At 45.2% G+C, this 26062-nt stretch overlaps 1 protein-coding gene across 1 annotated transcript in view; it reads left to right on the forward strand.

Moving 5' to 3' along the window:
* oca2 (oculocutaneous albinism II) overlaps window positions 1-26062 on the forward strand; it is a 337303-nt gene that overhangs the window by 244198 nt on the left and 67043 nt on the right. Inside the window, exons 19-20 of the mRNA XM_078402106.1 lie at window positions 18363-18490; window positions 20479-20538. Of these exons, the coding sequence (XP_078258232.1) occupies window positions 18363-18490; window positions 20479-20538 (188 nt within the window). The remainder of the gene's footprint in view (window positions 1-18362; window positions 18491-20478; window positions 20539-26062) is intronic.

A 26062-nucleotide genomic window follows, 5' to 3' on the forward strand; every position in this document is an offset into this window, starting at 1 on the left:
TGTGAAACGATAAAACTGCAATGTTTGACTGGCAAAGAGAAATTTCTGTCTGAAAATAGCAACTATTTAAAGGGGCAGTAAACCCATTGTGTTATGTGGGTGGCAGGAGAGACTTTGAGATTCACTACCGGTGGCGCACCGGTAGAGTTGCTGCCTCACAGAACTTACAGCCAGAGACCCAGGTTCGATCCCGACTACAGGTGCTGTCTGCACAGAGTTTGCACGTTCTTCCCGCGACTGCGTGGGTTTTCCCCAAGCACTTCGGTTTCCTCCCACACTCCAAAGACGTACAGTGTTGTAGGTTATGTGGCTTGGTATAAATATAAATTGTCCCTAGTCTGTGTAGGATAGTGTTGGTGCGCCGGGAACGCTGGTCGGCACGGACTCGGTGGGCCGAAGGGCCTGTTTCCGCGCTGTATCTCCAAACTAAACTAAACTAAACAGTAAGAATTGTTATAACGGAAAATCCCATTCAAATGTTACTGGTAGTAAAACAAAAGTCACTCTTGCCCACGATCTTAAAAAACTATGTGCACAGCTCTGTGGAGATTTATGCATTGCCAGATTACAGTGGTACTTTCCATATTTCATGGCGATCCTTCCCTCTCTCAGGGACCTATTAATACGCACAATTCAGCAAATATTTGAGGGAGGAAATAGTGATCATTGCATTGTACCCGATTGGATACATGCCAAGAGATCGAGCTCCCCTGGTCCGCACGTTTTGCTTCCACAACCAACACATAATTCACCGACACTTCTGCCATCAGTCACACCATCCCAACCCCAAACCTCTCCACTGTCCATAGGGAAAACTCTCTCTGCAACTCCTTGGTTCCTAGTCTGAGATGAGAGGAGATCTTATCGAAACGTATAAGATTATTAAGGGGTTGGACACGTTAGAGGCAGGAAACATGTTCCAAATGTTGGGGGAGTCCAGAACCAGGGGCCACAGTTTAAGAATAAGGGGTAGGTCATTTAGAACTGAGATGAGGAAAAACTTTTTTCAGTCAGAGAGTTGTGAATCTGTGGAATTCTCTGCCTCAGAAGGCAGTGGAGGCCAATTCTCTGAATGCATTCAAGAGAGAGCTAGATAGAGCTCTTAAGGATAGCGGAGTCAGGGGGTATGGGGAGAAGGCAGGAACGGGGTACTGATTGAGAATGATCAGCCGTGATCATATTGAATGGCGGTGCTGGCTCGAAGGGCCGAATGGCCTCCTCCTGCACCTATTGTCTATTGTCTATTGTCTATTGACACAAAATGCTGGGGTAACTCAGCGGGTCAGACAGCGTATCTGGAGAAAAGGAAGAGGTGACATTTTGGGTCAAGACCCTTCTTCAGACTGAGAATCAGGGGAAAGGAAAACAAAAGATATAGAGTCATAGTGTCATAAATTGACACAGTGTGGAAACAGGCCCTGCGGCCCAACTCGCCCACACCGGCCAAGAATGTCCCAGCTACCCTCGTCCCACTTGCCTGCGCTTGCCTCCATAACCCTCCAAACCTGCCCTATCCATGTACCTGTCCCACTGTTTCTTAAACGGCGGGATAGTCCCAGCCTCAACTACCTCCTCTGGCAACTCGTTCCATACACCCACCACCCTTTGTGTGAAAAAGTTACCCCTCGGATTTCTATGTAATTTTTTCCCCTTCACCTTGAACCTATGTCCTCTGGTCCTCGATTCCCCCACTCTGGGTAAAAGACTATGCATCTACCCAATCTATTCCTCTCATGATTTTGTACACCTCTATAAGATCTTAAGAGGGAGGGAGGGATGGAGGGAGGGGAGGGGGAGGAGGGGGGTTGGGGGGAGGAGACAGTAACTGCATCAATGCAGGAGAGGTTTGGGCCCAAAGGGTCCACTTGGTCCAGTTTGTTCTATATCTCTCTACATCACCGTCTATATCTCTTGTTTCCCTTTCCCCTGACTCTCAATCTGAAGAGGGTCTCAACCTAAAATGTCATCTATTCCTTTTCTCCAGAGATGCTGCCTGATCCGCTGAGTTACTCCAGGTTTTTGTGTCTATTTTACACCAATTACTTGCCAGGCTTTGCCTCACCCTTACCTCTCTCTTCCAGCTCCCCCCCCCCCCCCCCCCCCCCCGAATCCATCAGTCTGAAGAAGGGTTCCAAATTGAAACTTCATCTGTCTATTCCTTCCACAGATGCTGCCTGACCAGCTGAGTTCCTCCAGCACTTTGTGTTTCTCTCAAGGTTCAAGCATCAGCAGTTTCGTTAGTTTAGTTTAGAGTAACAGGCTCTTTCGGCCCACCGGGTCCGCGCTGACCAGCGATCCCCGCACATTAACACTATCCTACACCCACTGGGGACAATGTTTACATTTACCAAGCCAATTAACCCTCAAACCTGTACGTCTTTGGAGTGTGGGAGGAAACCGAAGATCTCGGAGAAAACCCACGCAGGTCACGGGGAGAACGTCCGAACTCCGTACAGACGGCGCCCGTAGTCGGGATCGAACCCGGGTCTCCGGCGCTGCATTCGCTGAAAGGCAGCCACCCTACCGCTGCGCCACCGTGCCGCCCTTGTTGCCACCGTAGGTGTGTCTCCAATATGTGCTTGGTGTTGTATCCATTGTTTTTAGCATAAGGAGCGTATTGCCCCCTGGCTTTGAGTAGAATTTTTTGTCCTTTCTATACAACTCCTCCGAATTATGTCTGGAAAACAGCCATTTTCTTATTGCTTGGGGTGGGGTGTGGTGGGGGAGGTGGGGGGGGGGGGGGGTGAGGAGGGGGATGGAAGGCAGGTGTTTGGGGAAAGGGTCAGAGGTAAAAAGACGGAGGTGTGAGGTAAGGATAGAAAAGCAGCGAATGGTCAAGTCAGACGAAATAGTGTAGGTGGCAGCGTAGGGAGGGAGGAGTGGTTGCAAGTCCAGGGTATGGAGGGGAGGCAGGGAGGGTGGAGGGGAGGCAGGGGGGTGGGGGGGGAGGTGGTTGAAAGGGGATGGAAGAGGTGGGGAGAGGTAGCAGTTGGTAAGTTACCTCAAACTGAAGAATTCAGTGGTCATATGTTAGGTCGTAGGCACGGAGTGCTGGAGTAACTCAACGGGTCAGGCAGCATCCCTGGAGAAAAGAGATCCAACCTTGACCCACTGAGGTACTCCAGCTTTTTGAGTCTGATCATGTGTAGTAGGAGCCTTATCTTCCATCTCAACCTCTGTTGGAGTTGGTGGGAACCAATGTTGCCACCTTTTCTCCAGCGACGCTGCCTGACCCGCTGAGATACTCCCGCATTTTGTGCCTCTCTTTCCACAGATGCTGCCTGACCTGTGTTTCCTGCAGCTTCTGGCTTTATTTCAGATTTTTTAGCAACTGGAAATTTTTGCTTCTATTTTTGTTAAAAGAACTATTAAAAAAAAAAAAAAATTCAAATGTATGATTGAAATAGGAAGGTGGTCCACTTCTACGATTTTGTAGTTGCGATTGCAGCCTCAAGGCCAACAATTGCTAACAAAAGCAAGGTAAAATGTCAGCTACAATTGTGCACGTACATGTCTGAATTCTGAATCTGAATTACCATTATTGTCATTCAAAATGAATTGAACGAAAATCATTTGCCACGCAGCCACAACAGTATAGAGTAAAAGACACACGACACACAATTTTAACACAAACATCCATCACAGTGACTCCTCCAGACACTCCCTCACTGTGATGGAAGGCAAGAAAATTTATTCTCTCTTCCCCCATGCTTCTCCCACGGACAGATAGTTCGACTTCTGCCTAGGCGACCGAGGCTCCCGACTCACGCAAGGAGATGGAAGGTCCCGCGGCCGAGCCGCGCCGGGCGATGGAAGGCCCCGCGGCCGAGCCGCGCTGGGCGATGAAAAGTCCCGCGGCTGAGCCGCGCCTGGCGCTGGAAGGCCCCGCGGCCGAGCCGCGCCGGGCGATGAAAGGTCCCGCGGCCGAGCCGCGCCTCATTATTCCAGTATGGTGATAGGATGGCTTCCACTGTTTTTTGCTTGTAAGCAACCGGGAATTGCTTTTGATAAACTGCTTCTGATAACAGCTGGGAAGACACTGTCCCTGAATCCCAGATGCCGGATGTGCAGGACTTGAAGAAGAATACCCAATTGGTGGTGTTTCTCAGCCACGCAGAGCTCAGGAGATTCTGTAAGGATGACCTAGGCATTAACTGCAGGGTAGACACAAAATGCTGGGGTAACTCAGCAGGACAGGCTGCATCTCTGATGAGAAGGAATGGGTGACGTTTCGACCCGAAACGTCAGCCATTCCTTCTCTCCAGAGATGCTGCCTGTCCCACTGAGTGTTACTCCAGACTGAAGAAGGGTCTCGACCCAAAACATCACCCATTCCTTCTCTCCAGAGATGCTGCCTGTGTCGAGTTCGCGTTCCCGGTCAGTTGGTTGATAATAATCAGAGTCGGCACAGACCTCACTTATCCGTAGTTTATTAGAGATCTCGTAGACGGGTTTCTAAAAGCACACACAGAGTCGTGGACTCCGGGGCCATTGGAAACGTGTCTCACCTAGAATTAAGCCCACTTTATTCCCAAAAACCGCAAAATTTACAGTTATTACAACCAATCAATATTGGAACAAAGTCAGTTTTCCCTTATAAGGCCGAGTATTGGAACATAGTCAGTTTTCCCTTATAAGGCCCTAACATGCTATTATTCAAGGTTTAGCCGGCGTCTGTTTACTGTTTTTTGATCTTATACATTGTGTTTTTCTCCTCTGAAGACGAGCTGGAACATTCTGCGGTTTGGGCTACTGGTTACTACTAGCTTTAGCAAGATTTAACCTAGCACACAAGGTTGCAAAGCCCATGCAAAGTCCAGTGGCCCAAGCAAACAAATAAGATAGATCTGGCTCTGCGTTCCTCATCTCCACACCTGTCCCACTGAGTTACTCAAGCATTTTGTGTCTACCGATTTAAACCAGCATCCAGTTCTTTCCTGCACAGTAACTGCAGAGTATTTTCTATCGGTATTAAACAATGCAATATAGAGCACAAGAAAGTTAGCTGTGATGAGTTCTAAAATTTACACTGGTAGGAAATAATTAAATGCCACTTAAAGCAAAATATGTTTGGTTTATTGAAGTGATACAAAACTTACAGGATAAATTTGAGTCCTAAACTCCTAAATTTTGAATTGGGAATCAGATGTCAGGTGAGACTGTTAGTGAACATATTGTCTCGTTGAAAGTAGATAAAAGGACTGCGGATGCAAGTTCACAAAAAAAAGACACAAAGTGTTGGGGCAATTCAGCGTGTCAGGTGGCATCTCTGAAGAACATGGATTAGTGACTTTTCCTGACCCAAAACGTTACCTATCCATGTTCTCCAGAGATGCTGTCTGACCCACTGAGTTACTCATGCACATTATTTCTATTTTATCAAATTGAAAGGCCTCTTTCTACACTTACTTTGAAAAGACGGAAGCCTGGCGACTCCTTGCTTACTTATCTCGGAAGACAATAGACAATAGACAATAGGTGCAGGAGTAGGCCATTCAGCCCTTCGAGCCAGCACCGCCATTCAATGCGATCATGGCTGATCACTCTCAATCAGTACCCCGTTCCTGCCTTCTCCCCATACCCCCTCACTCCGCTATCCTTAAGAGCTCTATCCAGCTCTCTCTTGAAAGCATCCAACGAACTGGCCTCCACTGCCAGAGGATATACTATTATCCGACATGATCTATTAAATCACTATTCCACGTAAATATTCTTAATTCGTTTTTAAAAATTTTTCACTCTACCTGTTGTACTTGTGTATGGTTTGATTCTATCGGTTTTAGTTTAGTTTAAAGACAACATGGAAACAGGCCCTTCGGCCCATCGAGTCTACGCTGATCAGCGATCCCTGTTGACCAACACACCAGGGACAATTTACAATCTACAGATGCCAAATTAACCTACAAATCTGTGCGTCTTTGGAGTGTGGGAGGAAACTGGGCGCCGGGGAAAACCAATATGGTCGCGGGGAGAACCAATATGGTCGCGGGGAAAACCAATATGGTCGCGGGGAGAACGTAAAAGCTCCAAACAGATGGCACCCGTAGTTAGGATCGAACCTGAGCCTCTGGCACTGTACGGCAGCAACTCTCCCACTGTGCTATTGTGCCACTCCTAAGTGTATAATATAAAGTGCAGGAACGGGGTACTGATTGAGAATGATCAGCCATGATCACATTGAATGGCGGTGCTGGCTCGAAGGGCCGAATGGCCTCCTCCTGCACCTATTGTCTATTGTCTATTGTCTATTATCTGATTTGAATGGGCAGCACACAAACAAAAGCCTTTCACTGTATCTCAGTATTCGGGACAAATAATAAACCAGCAACAATACCAATGTGATCTATTTATACAGCTCACTCCTACACAAATTTGAAGTGTAATCAATGTGTGAATTCAATCAAAATTATTGAACACAGAGCCTCACAAATAAGCTTGTTGAAAATTGCAATTTCTATCTAAACGACTGTTCATTGCCAGGTACGAAAGGATTGCTGTCTGTAGTCATAGAAGCAGAACAAGAGCTAAAATTCAAAGCAGAATCTGAAACATATGGGTAAAATTTGGTGAGAGCTGCTGTTATAGATGTAAAGGGAGCCATCCATTTACTGTAAATGTAAAATAGCAATATGTTCTACTTGAGGAGCAGATATCTTCAGCATGCACTCACAAAGGCAAGGCAGTCTCTCACAGTAATCCCATTGATTACTTCACAGATGGGGAGGTTTATACCGGGAAGACACCACTGAGAGCAAGTCTGCACTGCAGTGGAGCTAATGCCACAATTGAGGATTGGCTACATCTATGGCAGAGAGCAGAATAACTTCATCACTGAAGTATGGTTCAATGCTTTAGCTTCTTCTTAAACCCTTTGCTCCTCTAGGGAGCATAGGCCATTGACAAATGTCCTCCACCTCACTCGGTTGTTGGCGGTTCTTTCGAGATCTCCCCAGTTGAGCCCACTCCCAGACATTTCTGCCTGGACACCTCTTCTCCAGCTGTTCCTGGGGCGACCTCTTTTCCTTTTTCCTTGGGGGTTCCATTTCAGGGCTTGCCGGGTGATGTTTGTGGCAGGTTTTCTGAGGGTGTGTCCAATCCAACTCCATTTTCTCCTTCGAATTTGTAAGTCAATGGGATCCTGGCTTGTTCTTTTCCACAGGTCCGCATTGCTTACTTTGTCTCTCCACCAGATGTTTAGTATTCTCCTGAGGCAGGTGTTAATGAATGTTTGCAGCCTGTTTGTTGTGTGTTTTGTTGCTTTCCCTGTCTCTGATCCATACAGCATTACCTGCTTCACATTTGAGTTAAAGATGCGTATTTTGGTGTTGATTGAGCTCCAGATCTTCCTGAGCATGTTAAACACCACCCTAGCCTTATTGATTCTGCTTTTTATGTCTGCATCAATGCTTCAGCATCACACTTATATCTGTGCAGAAATGTGCAAGGAAATCCCTACACAACTACTCCAGGTTTAATTTAATTTACAGATACAGCATGGAAACAGGCCTTTCAGCCCAGCAAGTCCACACCGACCATTGATCACGGGCTCACACTAGTTCTATGTTATCCTACTTTCTCCTCCATCCCCTACACTTTGGGGGCAATATACACAGGCCAATTAACCTACAAAACCCGAACGTCTTTGGGACGTAGGACGAAACCGTCACAGCTGGAGGAAACCCACGCGGTCACTGGGAGGACATGCAGACAGCGCCCCAGGTCAGGATCAAACCGGGGTCTCTGATGCTGGGAGGCTCTACCACCCCAGAGATAGAGATGCAGCGCGGAGACAGGCCCTTCGGCCCACACGGTCACGGGGGGAACGCACAAACTCAGGATTGAACCCAGTCTCTGGAGTGGTAAGGCAGCAACCCTACCAGCTGCACTGCTGTGCCACACGAACGGTGATAATGCTCATTTTCATATGAAGCCAGTTACTGTGAACATAATATATATATTCTCCTCAGGGTATGTCCACTTTGAAGAAGTAGTTTTATGAGATGCTGCCTGACCTGCTGAGTTACTCCGGCATTTTGTGAATAAATACCTTCGATTTGTACCAGCATCTGCAGTTATTTTCTTATACTACCTGTTGCTCCACTGCGATTTCTCCTCAAGGTATGTCCACTTTGAAGAAGTTTTTGAGATGCTGCCTGACCTGCTGAGTTACTCCAGCATTTTGTGAATAAATACCTTCGATTTGTACCAGCATCTGCAGTTATTTTCTTATATATATATATATATATAAGAAAATAACTATATAAGAAAAAAAAATATATATATATATATATATATATATAAATGCATCAGGCATGGCAATTAGATTAATTAGAGAAAAAATAATAATTTTGATGGTACAGACTATTGCGAAAAGGTCATCTGCAAATTGTATAAATCAGTTGACTGTTCAGCTGAATAATGCTTCGGAGGGGACTTTGAACCAAGCAGTTTATCAGAGGTTTATCAGCATGTGGAGAAGAAAGGTGATAACATTTCAAGTCAATAATATTCTAATTGTCAGACAACGATACGATACGATAAAACGTTATTCATCCCCGGAGGGAAATTGGTCTGCCAACATAGAATATAGAACAATACAACACAGGAACGGGCCCTTCGGCCCACAATGTTTGTGCCGAAAAAGGTGCCAAGGCAGAGATTGATAGATTCTTGATTAGTACGTGTGTCAGGGGTTACGGGACGAAGGCAGGAGAATGGGGTTGAGAGGGAAAGATAGATCAGCCATGATCGAATGGTGGAGTAGATTCGATGGGCTGAATGGTCTAATTCCACTCCTGGAACTTGTGAAGATCAACTGATCACATTTGCCTATACATGGTCCATATCCCTCTATTCCCTGCACTTCCATGTACCTGTCCAAAAGCCTCTTAAACACCACTATCTTATCCACCACAATACATTCCAGGCCCTCACTAGTCTGGCTGAAATGCCTGTGTTTTATAGGGAGTAGGCCGATGAGGTTCAGGTGGCCAAACCAATATCAGCAAGGGCGGCTACGGTGGCGCAGCGGTAGAGTTGCTGCCTTTCAGCGCTTGCAGCACCGGAGGACCGGGCTCAATCCCGACTACGGGTGCTGTCTGTACGGAGTTTGTACGTTCTCCCCATGACCGCGTGGGTTTTCTCCGAGATCTTTGGTTTCCTCCCACACTCCAAAGACGCACAGGTATGTAGGTTAATTGACTGGGTAAATGTAAAAAGGTTAATTGGCTTGGTGTATGTGTTAAATTGTCCCGAGTGAGTGTTGGATAGTGTTACTGTGCGGGGATTGCTGGTCAGTGCAGACTCGGTGGGTCGAAGGGCCTGTTTCTGCGCTGTATCTCTAAACTAAATTAAAAAACTGAAGCTAATTGGACCCATCTGTTACCAATGATGCTGAAGATTGACCTGGTTCAGAGCGACATCCAAGGCAGGGGGCGCTGTCACACTATTCATATTTCTCCATAAACTCTGCATTGCTTGGTTTTAAGATCAGGCACACGTGCACACATATCACAAATTGGCACCAAAGATGGAAGTTCGACAAAACCCCCCCCCGTATATTTGAATTTCTTGGCATGCTTTTTATTTAGTTTAGAATTACAGCGTGGAAACAGGCCCTTCGGCCCACCGAGTCCACGCCGACAACGATCACAAGTATACTAGTCCAGCCTGCACACTAAGGACAATTTACAGAAGCCAATTAACCTACACACCACACTCCGGTGGGAGGAAACCGGAGCACTTGGGGAAAACCCACGCAGGCACAGGGAGAACGTACAAACTCCTGTATGGACCACCCCGTAGTCAGGATCGAACCCGGGTCTCTGGTGCTGTAAGACAATAGACAATAGACAATACAGGAGACAATGCAGGAGTAGGCCATTCAGCCCTTCGAGCCAGCACCGCCATTCAATGCGATCATGGCTGATCACTCTCAATCAGTACCCCGTTCCTGCCTTCTCCCCATACCCCCTCACTCCGCTATCCGTAAGAGCTCTATCCAGCTCTCTCTTGAAAGCATCCAACGAACTGGCCTCCACTGCCTTCTGAGGCAGAGAATTCCACACCTTCACCACTCTCTGACTGAAAAAGTTCTTCCTCATCTCCGTTCTAAATGGCCTATCTAAGGCAGCAACTCTGCCGCTGTGCCACCACTGAGTGTTTCCTGATTGAGAATGATCAGCCATGATCACATTGAATGGCTCGAAGGGCCGAATGGCCTACTCCTGCACCTATTGTCTATTGTCTATTGCATTTTCAAATGTATTTCAGATTTCCTGCATTTGCAAATATTTGGCTTTAAAAAAAAATTGAACTTATATAAAGTAATTTCCTTCGTCAGCCCTAACTAGCGCTGCCTGCCACTGTTTGTTGGTGGTTAAGGTAGTGGGGAATGAGTAGGTGGATTGACAGCAGCAGCTTCAGTCGATCGCCCAGTCAAAATGCAAATGTTCACTGCCATGGTTACCACAGCAGTCGAATGAGAGAAATGTTAATACTGAGATTTATCATTAAAAGAAAGGGTGACAATGATTATAGATTCATTAAGTTGTATGACAAGTGCTACTTATGCAGAGTGAAAACTTTATAATGAAAATATAAAATTGAAATCTCATCTCATGTACCTCCTGCCACTTTCTTTCCGCCTCACTGTGTCAAAAGCAATACTAATCCTGCTTTTAAGTCAAATCCATCTCATCATCGAATCAGCCCACTTCCCCCTTTGGTCCTAAATTGGAATTGCCAATCGCCGAGAAAAGCCTTGGCATCCTCAGCGATTAAAGACCCAGACCCTGCTGAAGAAAAGTCATTAACTCTTGAAAGAAATTGTGTTTTTAAAATGTATTTCTTTGTATATTTCTCAAGTAGTTTATCTGTACAAAGAATATCAAGACAAGAAAATACAAGACTGTTTGAAAATCGAGACCTATGCTATCAGGTAGTCAACTCTGACTAAACGCGTTGCAAGGAACTGCAGGTGCAGGTTTACACCGAAGATAGACACAAAATGCTGGAGTAACTCAGTGAGACAGGCAGCATCTATGGAGAGAGTGAATGGGTGACGTTTTGGGTCGAGACCAATTCTGGAGGCCAATTCTCTGAATGCATTCAAGAGAGAGCTGGATAGAGCTCTTAAGGATAGCGGAGTCAGGGGGTATGGGGAGAAGGCAGGAACGGGGTACTGATTGAGAATGATCAGCCATGATCACATTGAATGGCGGTGCTGACTCGAAGGGCCGAATGGCCTCCTCCTGCACCTGTTGTCTATTGTCTATTGAGACCATTCTTCAGATAAGCCTTTGCAAAGGGAAAGTGACTGTTTTTGGTGATCAGTGGTGGGATTGAGCAGGCAGAAATTCACGTGATGAGACACAGAAATATTCCAGTCAGAATTAGAAACCCTATCCTGATACTAGTATGCTCTTGTAAGCTCCTTTTCACATTGAGTAAGGTCTACCAATTAATTTCTGCTGTCTTAGACTCACATCCACCTCTAGGAGGCCATTTGCCCACAGTGTCCACGCCAGACAAAACAGAGCTATCGAGCTCAAACCTATTTCTCCCAGTAGACAATATCATTTTGTATTTATTAAGTGTGATGAAAGGTTCACTTTCCACCATATTTTCCTGATTCCACCACTGTTAGTGTGAAGGAAGGTAGACAGAAAATGCTGGAGTAACTCAACGGGTCAGGCAGCATCTCAGGAGAGAAGGAATGGGTGATGTTTCAGGTCGAGACCCTTCTTCAGACTGATGCCATGGGAGGGGCCGGGACAAAGATAGGATGTAGTAGGAGACAGAAAGACTGTTAGTGTGAAAACATTTTTCCCCTTTTCTCATCACCTTTCAAATTATTCTGTCCTGCATTGATCTTTAATTTTTCCCTGCTTTCAAATACATTTTCTTCAGATATATCTACCTCTTTAAAAAAAATTGCTTCGGTGTATGAGTCTGGGATGTGGTAACACATGTGACGGAGAGGAAACAGCCAATTGTTGAAGGAACAAAGTCAATTTACTCAACAACAGTGGGCTGGAAATTCTTCAGTGCTCTAATGGTCATAGTATGGAGGCATTAATAACTGTTTCAAGCCTGGGTCATTGTTGCAAATGTCATTAACACTAAGGTCTCATGGATACTGAGAGGACATGTTGGCGCAGCGGTAGAGTTGCTGCCTTACAGCGCCAGAGACCCGGGTTCGATCCTGACTATGGGTGCTGTCTGTATGGAGTTGGTAGGTTCTCCCTGTGACCTGCGTGGGTTTTCCCTGGGTGCTCTGGTTTCCTCCCACACTCCAAGGACGTTCAGGTTTGTAGGCTAATTGACCTCGGTAAAATTGTAAATAGCCTCTTGCGGGTAGGATAGTTTTATCATCATCATCATATATATACAGCCGGAAACAGGCCTTTTTCGGCCCTCCAAGTCCGTGCCGCCCAGTGATCCCCGTACATTAACACTATCCTACACCCACTAGGGACAATTTTTACATTTACCCACCCATTAACCTACATACCTGTACGTCTTTGGAGTGTGGGAGGAAACCGAAGATCTCGGAGAAAACCCACGCAGGTCACGGGGAGAACGTACAAACTCCTTACAGTGCAGCACCCGTAGTCAGGATCGAACCTGAGTCTCCGGCGCTGCATTCGCTGCATTCGCTGCATTCGCTGTAAAGCAGCAATTCTACCTCTGCGCTACCGTGCCGCCCTTATGAGGGGACCACTGGTCGGTGTGGACTTGGTGGGCCTGTTTCCACGCTGTATCTCTAAACTAAGCTAAGCGGATCTAAGACATCCCATGATCGGAAATGTGCTGTGTGAGTCAAATACTGGGTTCAAGAGTGCAAAAGGGAGAGAGGGAGAGAGCTGTTTTGTGCGTAACTAGTGCCTGGGTTTGGTTGGCAATTGGGCAAGTGATGGGAATGGAAGAACAGGGGAAGTCTATGTGCGATCTCAAAGTCTGCAAGTTTGTAGGATCAGAGATTAGAACCTCCTTGGCGACTCAACAAACCTGTCAGGTAGACACAGAATGCTGGAGTAACTCAGCGGGTCAGGCAGCATCTCAGGAGAGAAGGAATGGGTGATGTTTCGGGTCGTTCCTTCTCTTCAGAGATGCAGCCTGACCCGCTGAGTTACTCCAGCATTCTGTGTCTACCTTCAATTTGAACCAGCATCTGCAGTTATTTTCCTACACAACAAACCTGTCAAGAGTGTTTATTCATCATATGTAAGGAAACATAACATTGGAATTCTTACTTGCAGCAGCATGACGGGACTGTAAACACAGTGCTCAGTAGATAACATAAGAAACTACAAAAGTTCAATAAAAACAATGAAAAACCCCAATAAAAATCCCCACAATATTAGCTCAAAAACCTCTAACGCAATCAAGATAGTTCATAGTTTGAAGTTTAGTTGGTGTGCTACATAGTCAAGTTATATCCTCTGCAGGAGATAGGCCTTTCTATCTTTGATATCTCAGGAGATTTCAGGCAAATTGTTTTTCAATCCTGCAGCTTCAAGTATGGAACTTGAATTTTCTGTTTTGCTTTTCAACAAAAAATCAACTCTGAAGATCTAATTCATTTTGTTTACACCAGTGAAACTCTAATGTTGCCAATACATTTTATAAGGAGGACCATTCAATTGAAAATTGTGGAAACTGTGCATCCCTAAAGGATTTGTTCGCTTGTTCTACAACACTTTCGCCGTTAATGTAATGGGTTTGCTCAGAGAGCAAAATGGATCAGTAAGTTTGGAGTAGACGAACAAAGGCCTGGATAGGGTGGACGTGGAGAGGATGTTCCCACTCGTGGGAGAGTCTAGGACCGGAGGTCATATCCTCAGAATTAAAGGACGTTCCATTAGGAAGGAGATCAGGAAGAATTTCTTATGAACTTTTGAAGTGGGTTCAAATAGGTGTTAATGTCATAAGTGATTGCACTTTATTGCCATCAAACAAAATTTGATTCATTCACCTCATGTTTTTACAAAAACAAAATTGTTTGGGTTTGTCAGAGATATAAATGGAAAAATAATCACTGCTGAAATAATCCCCCGCCCTAAGAAAAATGAAAGCATTATGAATGCTGCTTTGCAAACATATCCCCATTATTCCTTATCCAATTCTATCCCCTACTCTTAATGATCACAAGGTGTGGTTTTCATCATAAGGTATGACAGGAAAGTGACAAGTATGTTTCTTCCCTTTAAGCCTTTCAATGCCTCATTTCATTTTAACTCCTTTCTCTCTTTCTCTCTTTCTCTCTCTCTTTCTCTCTTTCTCTCTTTCTCTCATTTCATGTTCCCCTTTCTCTGGCACTATTCCCTTTGGATCCACTTATCCTGTGACAGGTGGATTCATATCACAAAGGCTCAATGAGCAGATTGCCTGCTCACCTCATTAGGAGGATGCCTTGGCAGAAACTGATTGGAGAGAAAATAAATTCAATTAATGATAAAGTAAACTCATTGTGAATCCAGATCCAGTTAAAAAGCCACAGATTAAGAGGGAGGACTAACTTTCCGGATAATGGTCTTATTGAGCAGAATGTAGAAAATGACTAATTTGGTGCAACGTGACAAAGGGCCAAATCTTGTTGAAAAACTAATGGCTGGTTTGAAAGGTGGATCATAATGAATGGGCGAATTGGCCAGCAGGTTCAAGGGATTAATGAATCATATTTCAATCTCCAGAATTCACTGGTGGAGATACATCTAATTTATGCAAATCGTACATCAGTCTTGGCCTTCCTGTACTTTAAAGAACTTTTCACTTTAATTGCCTATTAAATGTGTCACTGGGAGTGAAGCCTGGCAATCAAAGTAAATGCACTTTGTGATAATGTAATAAATACCATCCACACCTGGGTAGAACTAATCTAGGTAGAACTAATCTGAGACAAAGTGTAGAAACAAGGAACTGCAGATGTCGGTTTACAAAATAAGATACAAAGTGCTGGAGTAACTCAGTGGGCCAGGAAGCATCTCTGGAGAACATGGATAGGTGACATTTCCAGGTCGAGGCCTTTCTTTACTCTGAAGAAGGATCCCAACACGAAATGTCACTATCCATGTTCTCCAGAGATGCTACCTGACCCTTTCTTGATTAATACAGATGTCAGAGGTTATGGGGAGAAGGCAGGAGAATGGAGTTAGGAGGGCGAGAGAGATAGATCAGCCATGATTGAATGGCGGAGTAGACTTGATGGGCCGAATGGCCTCATTCTACTCCTATCCCTTATGACCTTATGACCCCATGAGTTATTCCAGCACTTCGTGACTGAGACAAAGTGTTATGACTTCAAGCCTCACTCCACGGACTGAGTGCAACATTTTGGGAGATGTTGTGATTACTTATTGATTACTAATTGACGTTCCCCAATCCTCTATTTTGCAGACGATCATGCTAAGTGCTTGGTGAATCTCACCTCTCGCCCTCACCACTGAGCTCACTCTTGCTCAGTCGAGGAGCTAGAGGCACTTTGCTCTTCTGTTCTACACCAACTATGCTTGGCATGTGTTAGACAAATGAGATACTAACCTTGATCAAATACATTAGATTGTGGCTGATCGTTTGGGAGCACTACATTGGTGCAGCTTGTAACACTGGAGATCAGGGATCGATCCTGACCTTGATGCTGGCTGCATGGAGTTGGCACATTCTCCCTGTGTCTGCATGGTTTTTTTTTCTTCCAAGCACTCTTGTTTGCTCCCACAACTCAAGATGTGCTGATTAGTGGGTTAATTGATGATCGTAATTTTCCCCTGGAGTGCAGATGTGTGGTAGAATCTGGGAGAGAGGGGTAGGAATTGATGTAACTGTGGGGAGAATAAAAAATGGTATTAATGTAGGAAACGTATGACGGGTATAGGCAATTGGGATTGAGAGAGTGTCTTGAGAAATTTTGAGTGTGTCGGAGAGAACCTGAGGAAATTAGGGTGGCAAAAAAGGGGACTTGATAAGTAAGATGAAGGAGAATCCAAAGGCATATAATTAGTATATCAGGAGCAAGAGGGTTATCTTCCAGGAATGAGTAGGTTAACATATAATGAGTGATTGTCAGCACTGGGCCTGTACTCGCTGGAGTTTAGACGAAAGAGGGGGGACCTCACTGAAACTTACTGAATAGTGGAAGGCTTGGATAGAGTGGATGTGGAAAGGATGTTTCCACTGGCGGGAGAGTCTAGGACTAGAGGTCATAGCTTCAGAATTAAAGGACGTTCTTTTAAGAAGGAGATGAGGAGGAATTTCTTTAGTCAGAGGGTGGTGAATCTGTGGAATCCTTTGCCACAGAAGACTGTGGAGGCCAAGTCAGTGGATATTTTTAAGGCAGAGATAGATAGATTCGTGATTAGTACAGGAGTCAGAGGTTATGGGGAGAAGGCAGGAGAATGGAGATAGATCAGCCATGATTGAATGGCGGAGTAGACTTGATGGGCCGAATGGCCTAATTCTAATCCTATCAAGGAAAGGGTGGGTTCCTTTAGGGATCAAAGGAATTGTCTACTGTGGAGCTAGGTTATGTGGGCAGGATCCTAAACGAATAGTTCGCCTCTGTATTCACTAAGAAGGACATGGAAAACTGTTCAATAAGGGGTACATTGATGACCTGAGCAGTTCAGTATTAAGAAGGAGAATTAAAAGTAAATAGGTGGTTAATGATGGTTACAAATTATTGGTCCAGAGAGCCAGCTTCTGTACTGTACCTCCCTATGCCTTTATGAAGGAGGAAGTATTAGATACAGTGGGGATGCATAAAAAGATGATCCATACCAGTTTTAGTTTAGCTTATTGTCACGTGTAACGAGGTACAGTGAAAAGCTTTGCTTGTGTGTTATCCAGTCAGCAGAAAGACAACACATGATTTAGGTACGATGGGAAACTGATGGTTTTTGTATTTTTGTCAGCTACCGTTGACGTTCTAAAAGATTGGAGAATAGCTAATATTGTTCATTCAGCAAGGGTAAGCCAGAAAACTGCAGTGGGGGTTTTACACACAAAGGGTGGCTTACATCTGGCTGTGAGAAGAGGTAGATACAATACCACATTCAAGGTGGACACAACTGCTGGAGGAACTCAGCGGGTCAGGCAGCATCTCAGGAGAGAAGGAATGGGTGACTTTTCGGGTCGAGATCCTTTTTCACTCTGAAGAAGGGTCTCGACCCGAAACGTCACCCATTCCTTCTCTCCCGTGATGCTGCCTGACCCGCTGAGTTACGCCAGCATTTTGTGCCTACCTTTGATTTAAACGAGCATCTACAGTTTTTTTTTCCTGTACTATATTCAAGAATCATTTGGACAAACACTTAATTAGGCAGCCAAATTAAATTAGTGTTGATGAGCAAAATGGTCAGCATGGACATAGTGGACTGAAGGGCCTGTTTCTATGCTGTGACTATGATTCAATGACTTCCAACATCATTTGAATCCCTCAAATGTCTCTAATATGTACAGTCTTGTGAATGCTGGTTGATGTTCCTTTCTTAACCAATGCCACAAGTAACAGATTTCCTGTTTATTCAGCAGCCCTTCGATGTTTGACTTTTTCTGTGATGTTGCAGCCTGCTGTACTTGGCAAAGTAACAGCAGATTGTAATCCACTGATAATGATGCAATTGGGACTTTCTGATATGGTTTTCTATAATTCCTTTTGATTTTTTGTGTGTGTTTTGTTACTGCCACACACAACTTCTTTATACTGTAGCTCTAATTGTGATTTTAAACGAATACTGAAATTCAAAAGTAAAATTGGAGGGTGCCACAGCGGCACGGTGGCGCAACGGTAGAGTTGCTGCCTTACAGTGCCAGAGACCCAGGTTCGATCCTGACTACGGCTGCTGTTTGTCCAGAGTTTGTCCATTCTCCTTGTGACCGCATGAATTTTCCCCGGGTGCTTCGGTTTCCTCCCACATTCCAAAGATGCGTAGGTTTGTAGGTTAATTGGCTTCTGTAAATTACCTCTAGTGCGTTGGATACACAAGTGGACTAACATGGAACCAGTGTGAACGGGTGTTCAATGGTTGGCGTGGACTCGGTGGGCTGCAGGGGCCTGTTTCCACGCTGCATCTCTAAACTAAACTAAAGCTGCAGGTTGTTCTCACGAGATACCAAGCCGCCACCTGGTAAAACCCTAAATTGTTAATTGTTTTAATTTGCATCACTCATTAGGCTTTTGGCAGTGCAGTCAAACGCCCAAAATGAGCTGCTGTTTCATATTTATCACACACAGTTTGACAGCCAAAGCTGCAAAGAATCACTTCCAGTAGAGCTGCAGGAAATACCTTTGACCAAATTTGAGTTGCTAATTTTCACTGTTGTATATTGTTCTTATTCTAACTCTTCATATGCTTCTTTAACAGGTTGGATTGCGATGTTGGGTGCCATTTGGTTGCTGGTGCTGGCAGACGTCCAAGACTTTGAGATAATACTGCACAGAGTAGAATGGGCAACGTTGCTTTTCTTTGCTGCACTATTTGTCCTGATGGAGGTACATGTACACTTGTTTTTTTAATTGTTAAAGTTAATAGACAATAGACAATAGGTGCAGGAGGAGGCCATTCGGCCCTTCGAGCCAGCACCGCCATTCAATGTGATCATGGCTGATCATTCTCAATCAGTACTCCGTTCCTGCCTTCTCCCCATACCCCCTGACTCCGCTATCCTTAAGAGCTCTATCCAGCTCTCTCTTGAATGCATTCAGAGAATTGGCCTCCACTGCCTTCTGAGGCAGAGAATTCCACAGATACACAACTTTCTGACTGCATGCTTCATAGCAATTAAGACTGTATGCTTCATAGCAATCACAAAAATGTACCAATTAGACTTCTCAATGGGCACTGAATCCCAGGACCCATTAGTTACGGCGACACAGTGGCGCAGCGGTAGAGTTGCTGCCTCTCAGAGCCAGAGACCCGAGTTCAAACCTGACTACGGGTGTTGTCTGTACGGAGTTTGCACATTCACCCTGTGATTGCAAGGGTTTTCGCTGGATGCTCCGGTTTCCTCCCACACTCCAAAGACCCTTCTTCGGACCTGAGACCCGACCTGAAATATCACCTATCCATGTTTTCCAGGGATGCTACCTGACCCGCTGAGTTACTCCAGTATATTGTGTCTTTCCTTGGTAAAGAGGCATCTGCAGATTCCTTGTTACTGCATGGTCTAGTTTACTCAGAATAACAGATAATTTATTGTATATTATTGTTGATGCTATTAAAGTGTTTGTAAAGCTGCAGCAAGATTGAATTTAATTATTCCTGATCACATTTGATTCTTATGGCAGACACTTTTATCTCACATCTTATAACATTGACTGGAACTAGGGAGCAAATGTTTGACTAATTACAGGCCATTTTGTTTTCTGAAGAGGTTAAATTTGTAAACTTTAGTTCTGACCATGAATGTGGAGGATAACAGACAGCAAAAGTGATCACGTTTTTTGAGTGAAACTTATGGGATTTTTTTCTTTAAGTGGCACCTTAGATATAAAATAAAAATGATGTTTACCGAAAACATGTTCAAAAAATGGAATTAAATTGCTGGATTTAGTGAAGTGTTTCAGTTTTAATTAAACCTGTTTTTAGTCTAATTTAATTGTTAATAACACATCACCCGTTCTTGATTCGTATGGGACACCAGGGGCTATTAGACAATAGACAATAGGTGCAGGAGTAGGCCATTCGGCCCTTCGAGCCAGCACTGCCATTCAATGTGATCATGGCTGATCATTCTTAATCAGTACCCCATTCCTGCCTTCTCCCCATACCCCCTGACTCCGCTATCCTTAAGAGCTCTATCTAGCTCTCTCTTGAATGCATTCAGAGAATTGGCCTCCACTGCCTTCTGAGGCAGAGAATTCCACAGATTCACAACTCTCTGACTGAAAAAGTTTTTCCTCATCTCAGTTCTAAATGGCCTACCCCTTATTCTTAAACTGTGGTTGTGGGGAGAAGGCAGGACAATGGGGTTGAGAAGGAAAGATAGATTAGCCATGATTGAATGGCGGAGTAGACATGATGGGCCGAATGGCCTAATTCTACTCTTACAACTTATGAACATCAAGATAACTACACCTGGAATTTGAGCAGTTAAATCACTGTACTTGGTAGAGTGTGTTTCAGCATCGTAGGACGTGAGCTGAAATTGGGAGATGATTTCGGCAAGAAGTCTGTAAATGCTCCCAACTTGACAGAGGCTTCCAAAACCAAATCGAGAGCTATCATTCCATAATCTTGAGGAAGGCTCTACAACGAACAGTGATAAGCCCATGTTGGGATCTACTTTGGGGGAGAACTGTGTTCACAGTGGTGTCACAGCAGAATTTCACATTGACTGAAGCAGAACAAATTTCCCAAGTGGGCAACCAGTTACTTGCTGCCCCTATTTTTTTTTGCAGAGAGCAATTAGGCCCCCCTTGTCATCCACTGACTCCATTGAATTCTTGATTTTCCACTTATTTTACCATTTCTATTTCAGGCACTGGCCAACTTGCAATTGATTGACTACATTGGTGAACAGACTGCCCTTCTGATAAAGGTAACTCTTAACTGCTTGAGTGCAAGTGCTCGCTGCCTCTGCCGCTAACTACCCGGACGAATTGATCTTGGAGATGCCACTGATTACATTTACCCTGAATGAAATTATAAGACACTAAACAATGAGAGGGATTCTTCCGACCACACTGCCCGGGGCTCACTTCTGAGTGGCCAAGAGAAGGAAACAATTGTGCCGTGGATGATGAAATAAAAAGAATCATAGAGTTATCCAATGTGGACACAGGCCCAACTTGCCCACACCGGCCAACATGTCCCAGCTACACTAGTCCCAACAGCCTGCGTTTGGTCCATATCCCTCCAAATCTGTCCTATCTGTGTAGCAAATACGATACATATCCACCAAGAGAATAAGATAAATAAGAAGCTGGTTTACAGAAGAACAGGAGATACAATGGAGGCAAAGTGATAGTCCAAGCTTCAGGTTGTGACCCTGCATCAGGTCTGGGAGTGTAGAGGGGAGATGGCCAGTACAAAGAGGTCAGAGGAGGAAGTAAGGGAGGGGATGACAGGTGAGGAAGGAAGGAAGGCAAGGGGGAAGGGAGGATGGAATCTAATGCAGATAAATGTGAGGTGTTGCATGTTGGGAAGTCTAACATGGGCAGGACCTCCACAGTGAATGGTTGGGCAGTGGGGAGTGTTGTAGCGCAGAGGGATCTAGGAGTGCAGGTGCATCATTCCCTGAAGGTGGAGTCGCAGTTAGATCGGGTGCTCAAAAAGGCGATTGGCACATTAGCTTTCATCAGTCAGAGTATTGAATATAGAAGTTGGGAGGTCATGTTGCAGTTGTATAAGACGTTGGTGAGGCTGCATTTAGAGTATTGTGTTCAGTTCTGGGCACTGTGTTATTGGAACGACGTTGTCAAGCTGGAAACGGTACCGGGAAGATTTACGAGAACGTTGCCAGGACTAGAAGTTCAGAGCTATAAGGAGAGGTGGAGTAGGTTGGGTCTCTGTTCCTTGGAGTGCAGGAGGATGACGGGTGATCTTATAGAGGTGTATAAGATCATGAGAGGAATAGATCGGGGAGATGCACAGAGTCTCGTGCCCAAAGTAGGTGAATTGAGGACATAGGTTTAAGGTGAAGGGGAAAAGACTTAATAGGAATCTGAGGGGTAACTTTTTCACACAAAGGGTAGTGGATGTAATGAATAAGCTACCAGAGGAGGTAGTTGAGGCAGGAACTATCCCAACATTTAATAAGCAGTTAGACAGGTTCACGGACCTGTAAAGGTTTGGAGGGATATGGACCAAATGCTGGCAGGTGGGACTAGTGTAGCTGGGACATGTTGGCCGGTGTGGGCAGTGTTTCCACACTGTACTACTCTATGACTCTACGACTCTAAATGGAGGATAGATGGAGCCAGGTTTAGTTTAGTTTTAATTTGGAGATACAGTGCGGAAACAGGCCCTTCAGCCCACCAAGTCCTCACCAACCAGCGATCCCCACATATTAACACTACCCTACATACACTAGGGACAATTTACACTTATACCAAGCCAATTAACCTACTAGCCTGTACGTCTTTGGAGTGTGGGAGGAAACCGAAGATCTCGGAGAAAACCCACACAGGTCATGGGAAGAATGTACAAACTCCACCCGAAGCCAGGATCAAACCCGGGTCTCTGGCGCTGTAAGGCAGCAGTTCTACCACTGTGCCACCCTGTGCATGGTTGAGATACTGTGGCACTGTGTTGGGTGATGGGTAGAGACAGGTAAGGAAAGAGGGGGAAAGATGGTTGAAGAACAGGAGAGCAATAAATCCAGACAGTGGGAGAGGGAGTCACAGAATTCCTGTTGAGGGGAGGAAGAAAAGTGGGCATACTTTAGGAGACGTTGAACAGGTAAAATGGAGACTCAAGAGACTGGAATCTGGGGCAACAAACAAACCACTAGAGGAACTCAGCAGGACACAAGGTTTCCATCCTTTAAGGATGTTAATAAAACAGGCAGCTTGTTACAACAACCCAACCATCACAGAAACCAGATTTTTTTGGTTTAAATTCCAAATTGAGCTAATTATTTGAAATTAACTTGGACAGCTGCCATGGTAGGATTTGACCACATGTCCTAAAATCTACTGTCAGGAAATTAGGCAGTCAGCCCAGTTAACAACCACCACGCGAGATCAGCAGTAAAAAGGATTAGAAACCAAAAAAGTTTTGTTTTTTTAAACGTGGAGGTAAAGTGCATGGTTGAGATACTAAATGACTACACTGCCTTCATGCTAGAAGATGACTCGGTGAGGATAGCAGTTTGACAGCAATTCAAGAGGAGATTTTGTTAATGGTGGGCAAGACTGAAAGTGGAGGTATGTTCAGACCAAGGTTGCTGGAGGACGGAGAGAAGCAAAATGCAGCTGGTCCAAGCACAGTCTTTCAATACGTCTTATGCGAGTGACACCAGAAAACTGAGCAATTGCAAATATAACACTTGGCAATTCAAACCTGTTCAAGTTAAATTCAGAAACATTTAGATACAACTAGACCAAGTGGACCCGTTAGGCCCAAACCTCTGCTGCATTGGTGCAGCACCCCCCCTCCCCCCTCCCTCCTCCCCCCTCACTCCCCGCCTCCCCACTCCCTCCCCCTCCCCCTCCCCTCCCCTCCACCCTCCCTCCACCCCCCTCCCTCCACCCCCCTCCCCTCCCCCCTCCCTCCACCCCTCTCCCCTTCCCCTCCCCCCCACAATCCAACCCCCTCAACCCCCCCTTATCCTCCCTCCACACCCCCTCCCTCCCTAGGTGATAGATTGAAAATTTAACATGTGAATAACTTTAAAAATATAACACCGATTTCAATGAAATATCTTCCATTAGCACCAAAGGGACAACGGTGAGTAAGGTGGACCTAAAATTGTTGCGCTATCGTGTACCGTTTTGGCTGTAGTTCAGGAACAAACAAACAAACAAACGGGAGTTTTAGTATATAGATAACGCTGGAACAAAACTTTAAGTAAAGAGAGCTGGTGTAGATTTAGTCCATCGACTATAATGAAGTGGTTTTGGATGACGTGTATGTAACATTTAAAATGCATTTGTTAGAGGACCTTCTTGTTTGCACAATTGAAGCCCTTGGTACTTTGATCACTGATTTTATTTTCGATGCACAAATGAGTAGCACTCTGGCTTAATTTCAAAGGCTGAAGTTGGCAGGAATCTGAAAAATGTAACAGACAATGAAGGCTATGGTGTCAGACTTCAGGAGGGGCTCCAACAGATTACAAAATGGAAAGCAAGTGTGGCATGAAACCCTGTCCTACCCATGTACAAGTCGAAATGTTTCTTAAACGTTGCAATAGTACCTGCCTCAACTACCTCATCCGGCAGCTAATTCATACACCCACCTCCCTTTATGTAAAAAAGTTACTCATTGGGTTCCTATTAAATTTCCCCCCCCCCCCCCTCACTTTAAACTTATATCCTCTGGTTTTCGATTCCACAACTCTTGGCGAGAGATTCTGTGCGTTTACCCGATCTATTCCTCTCATGATTTTGTGTTCCTATCTCTATTCTGTCTGTGGGGGGTGGGGGGGACAGGGGGTGGGGAGGCGGGGGGGTGGGATGGGGCAGGGGGTGGGGCAGGGGGGGGTGGGATGGGGCAGGGGGTGGGGCAGGGGGGCGGGGTTGAGGCAGGGGCGGGGGGAAGGGGGCGGGAGCTATTGGTGAGAGCTTGGGGACAGGGCTGCCATAGGTAGGAATTCATAAACTGGATCCTCTGGGAATCCATTGACCCCAGTTTATTAGTTCTGGCCACACAAGTCTAGGATTGGTGTGTGTGTGTCTGTGTGTGTTGATCGTGTCATTCCAGCCTGATCCCCATAATTTAATAGCATTGAGCAGGTCAGGAGTTACAATATCATTCCTCAAGAAGGCAGCGGATTGAGGAACAGGATAGCAAGGTATTAAAATTGCTGACTTTATTCAAGCTGCCAGGTTGGTAGAGCTAACACCAGCCTATTAATTTCTCAAGCAACTCATCACTTCCCATTGCCAAACAAATGGTCTGAGTCAAAGGCATTGACAATGCCAGGGGCTCTCCCGAAATATTTTAATTAGCCTGACTCTGGCCGACCACGGATTAACTCTGACCAACCGTGTGGACTGTTGGCAGCAATCTGCAAAGACAAAATCATTTTTCGAAACGGGAAGCCTCAGGATGTTTTAAAATGATATTTTATCCACTCCCCACTGCAGATCTCTCAGTTTGTGACTCAGCCACCTTCACTGCTGCATTAAGGTACTAATTACTGCCCTTTAAACATGTTTACTGGTTTCCCCCACTTTCTACAAGCTGGAGATCAGGGAACCTGTGAAACTGACCTGAAATTAACAAGTAGGTTCAAAAGGAAATTGCACATTTGGATTGTGTTAATTCGTGTTGGATTTGCAGCATCACTGTTATGTTGTGCCATCTGGCAAGCTGCATTATCTAAGCACCCGTGTTCTTGAGCTTTGTGCACAAGCCAAGAGCTGCAACAACAAGAGAGAGTAAAATCTGTGGCATCAGAAAGAACAGCCCTTCTGGAAAATAGAGGTGGAATCTATTGTGTCATAAGGTCATGTGATAGGGGCAGAATTCGGCCATTTGACCCATCAAGTCTACTCCGCCATTCAATTATGGCTGATCTATCTCTCCCTCCTAACCCCATTCTCCTGCCTTCTCCCCATAACCCCTGACACCCGTACTAATCAAGAATCTATCTATCTCTGCCTTGAAAATATCCATTGACTTGGCCTGCACAGCCTTCTGCGGCAAAGAATTGCACAGATTCACCACCCTTGAAGAGAGGGCAAATTTTGCAGGTACTATCGCAACACTTAAACAGGTACATGGAGGATAGGGTAGGTTCAGAGAGAAATAGGCCTAAAGCAGGCATGTGGGACTAATGTAGGTGGGGCATGTTGGCCGGTGTGGGTAAGTTGAGCCGAAGGGCTGGTTTCCACACTGTATCACTCTATGACTCTATGTTTCTAAATATGACCTAGGTTTAATGACCCAAACTCTAGCAATGGTTATAGGATGATTCCAGTAGGCATAAAACCAGTCCCATCATGAAGCATGATGCCAAGAGGGCAAAGTGAATCACACAAAGAATTACTAAATGCATATTAAATATCTCTCAGCCCCGCTCACTCAGTGTATAAATCTGCACCTGAACATGATCCTTTTTGGCCAATGTCAAATATCTCAGATTCCAATGGCTTGAATATTTTACCACCACAATTCCGTCCAGTTTAGTTTAGTTTAGTTTAGAGATACAGCATCGAAACAGGCCTTTCGACCTGTCGAATTCACACTGACTACTGATCGCCCATTCACACTAGTCCTATGTTATTGCACTTTCTCATCCACTCCCCGCATATCAGGGGCAATTTTATAGAGGCCAATTAATCTACAAACCCGCAGGTCTTTGAGATGTGGCAGGATACCGGAGAACCGTATGTGCGGCACGGTGGCGCAGGGGTAGAGTTGCTGCCTTACAGCGAATGCAGCGCCGGAGACTC

The sequence above is a fragment of the Rhinoraja longicauda genome, chromosome 7 (assembly GCF_053455715.1).
Source record: "Rhinoraja longicauda isolate Sanriku21f chromosome 7, sRhiLon1.1, whole genome shotgun sequence".
NCBI classification, from domain to species: domain Eukaryota; kingdom Metazoa; phylum Chordata; class Chondrichthyes; order Rajiformes; family Arhynchobatidae; genus Rhinoraja; species Rhinoraja longicauda.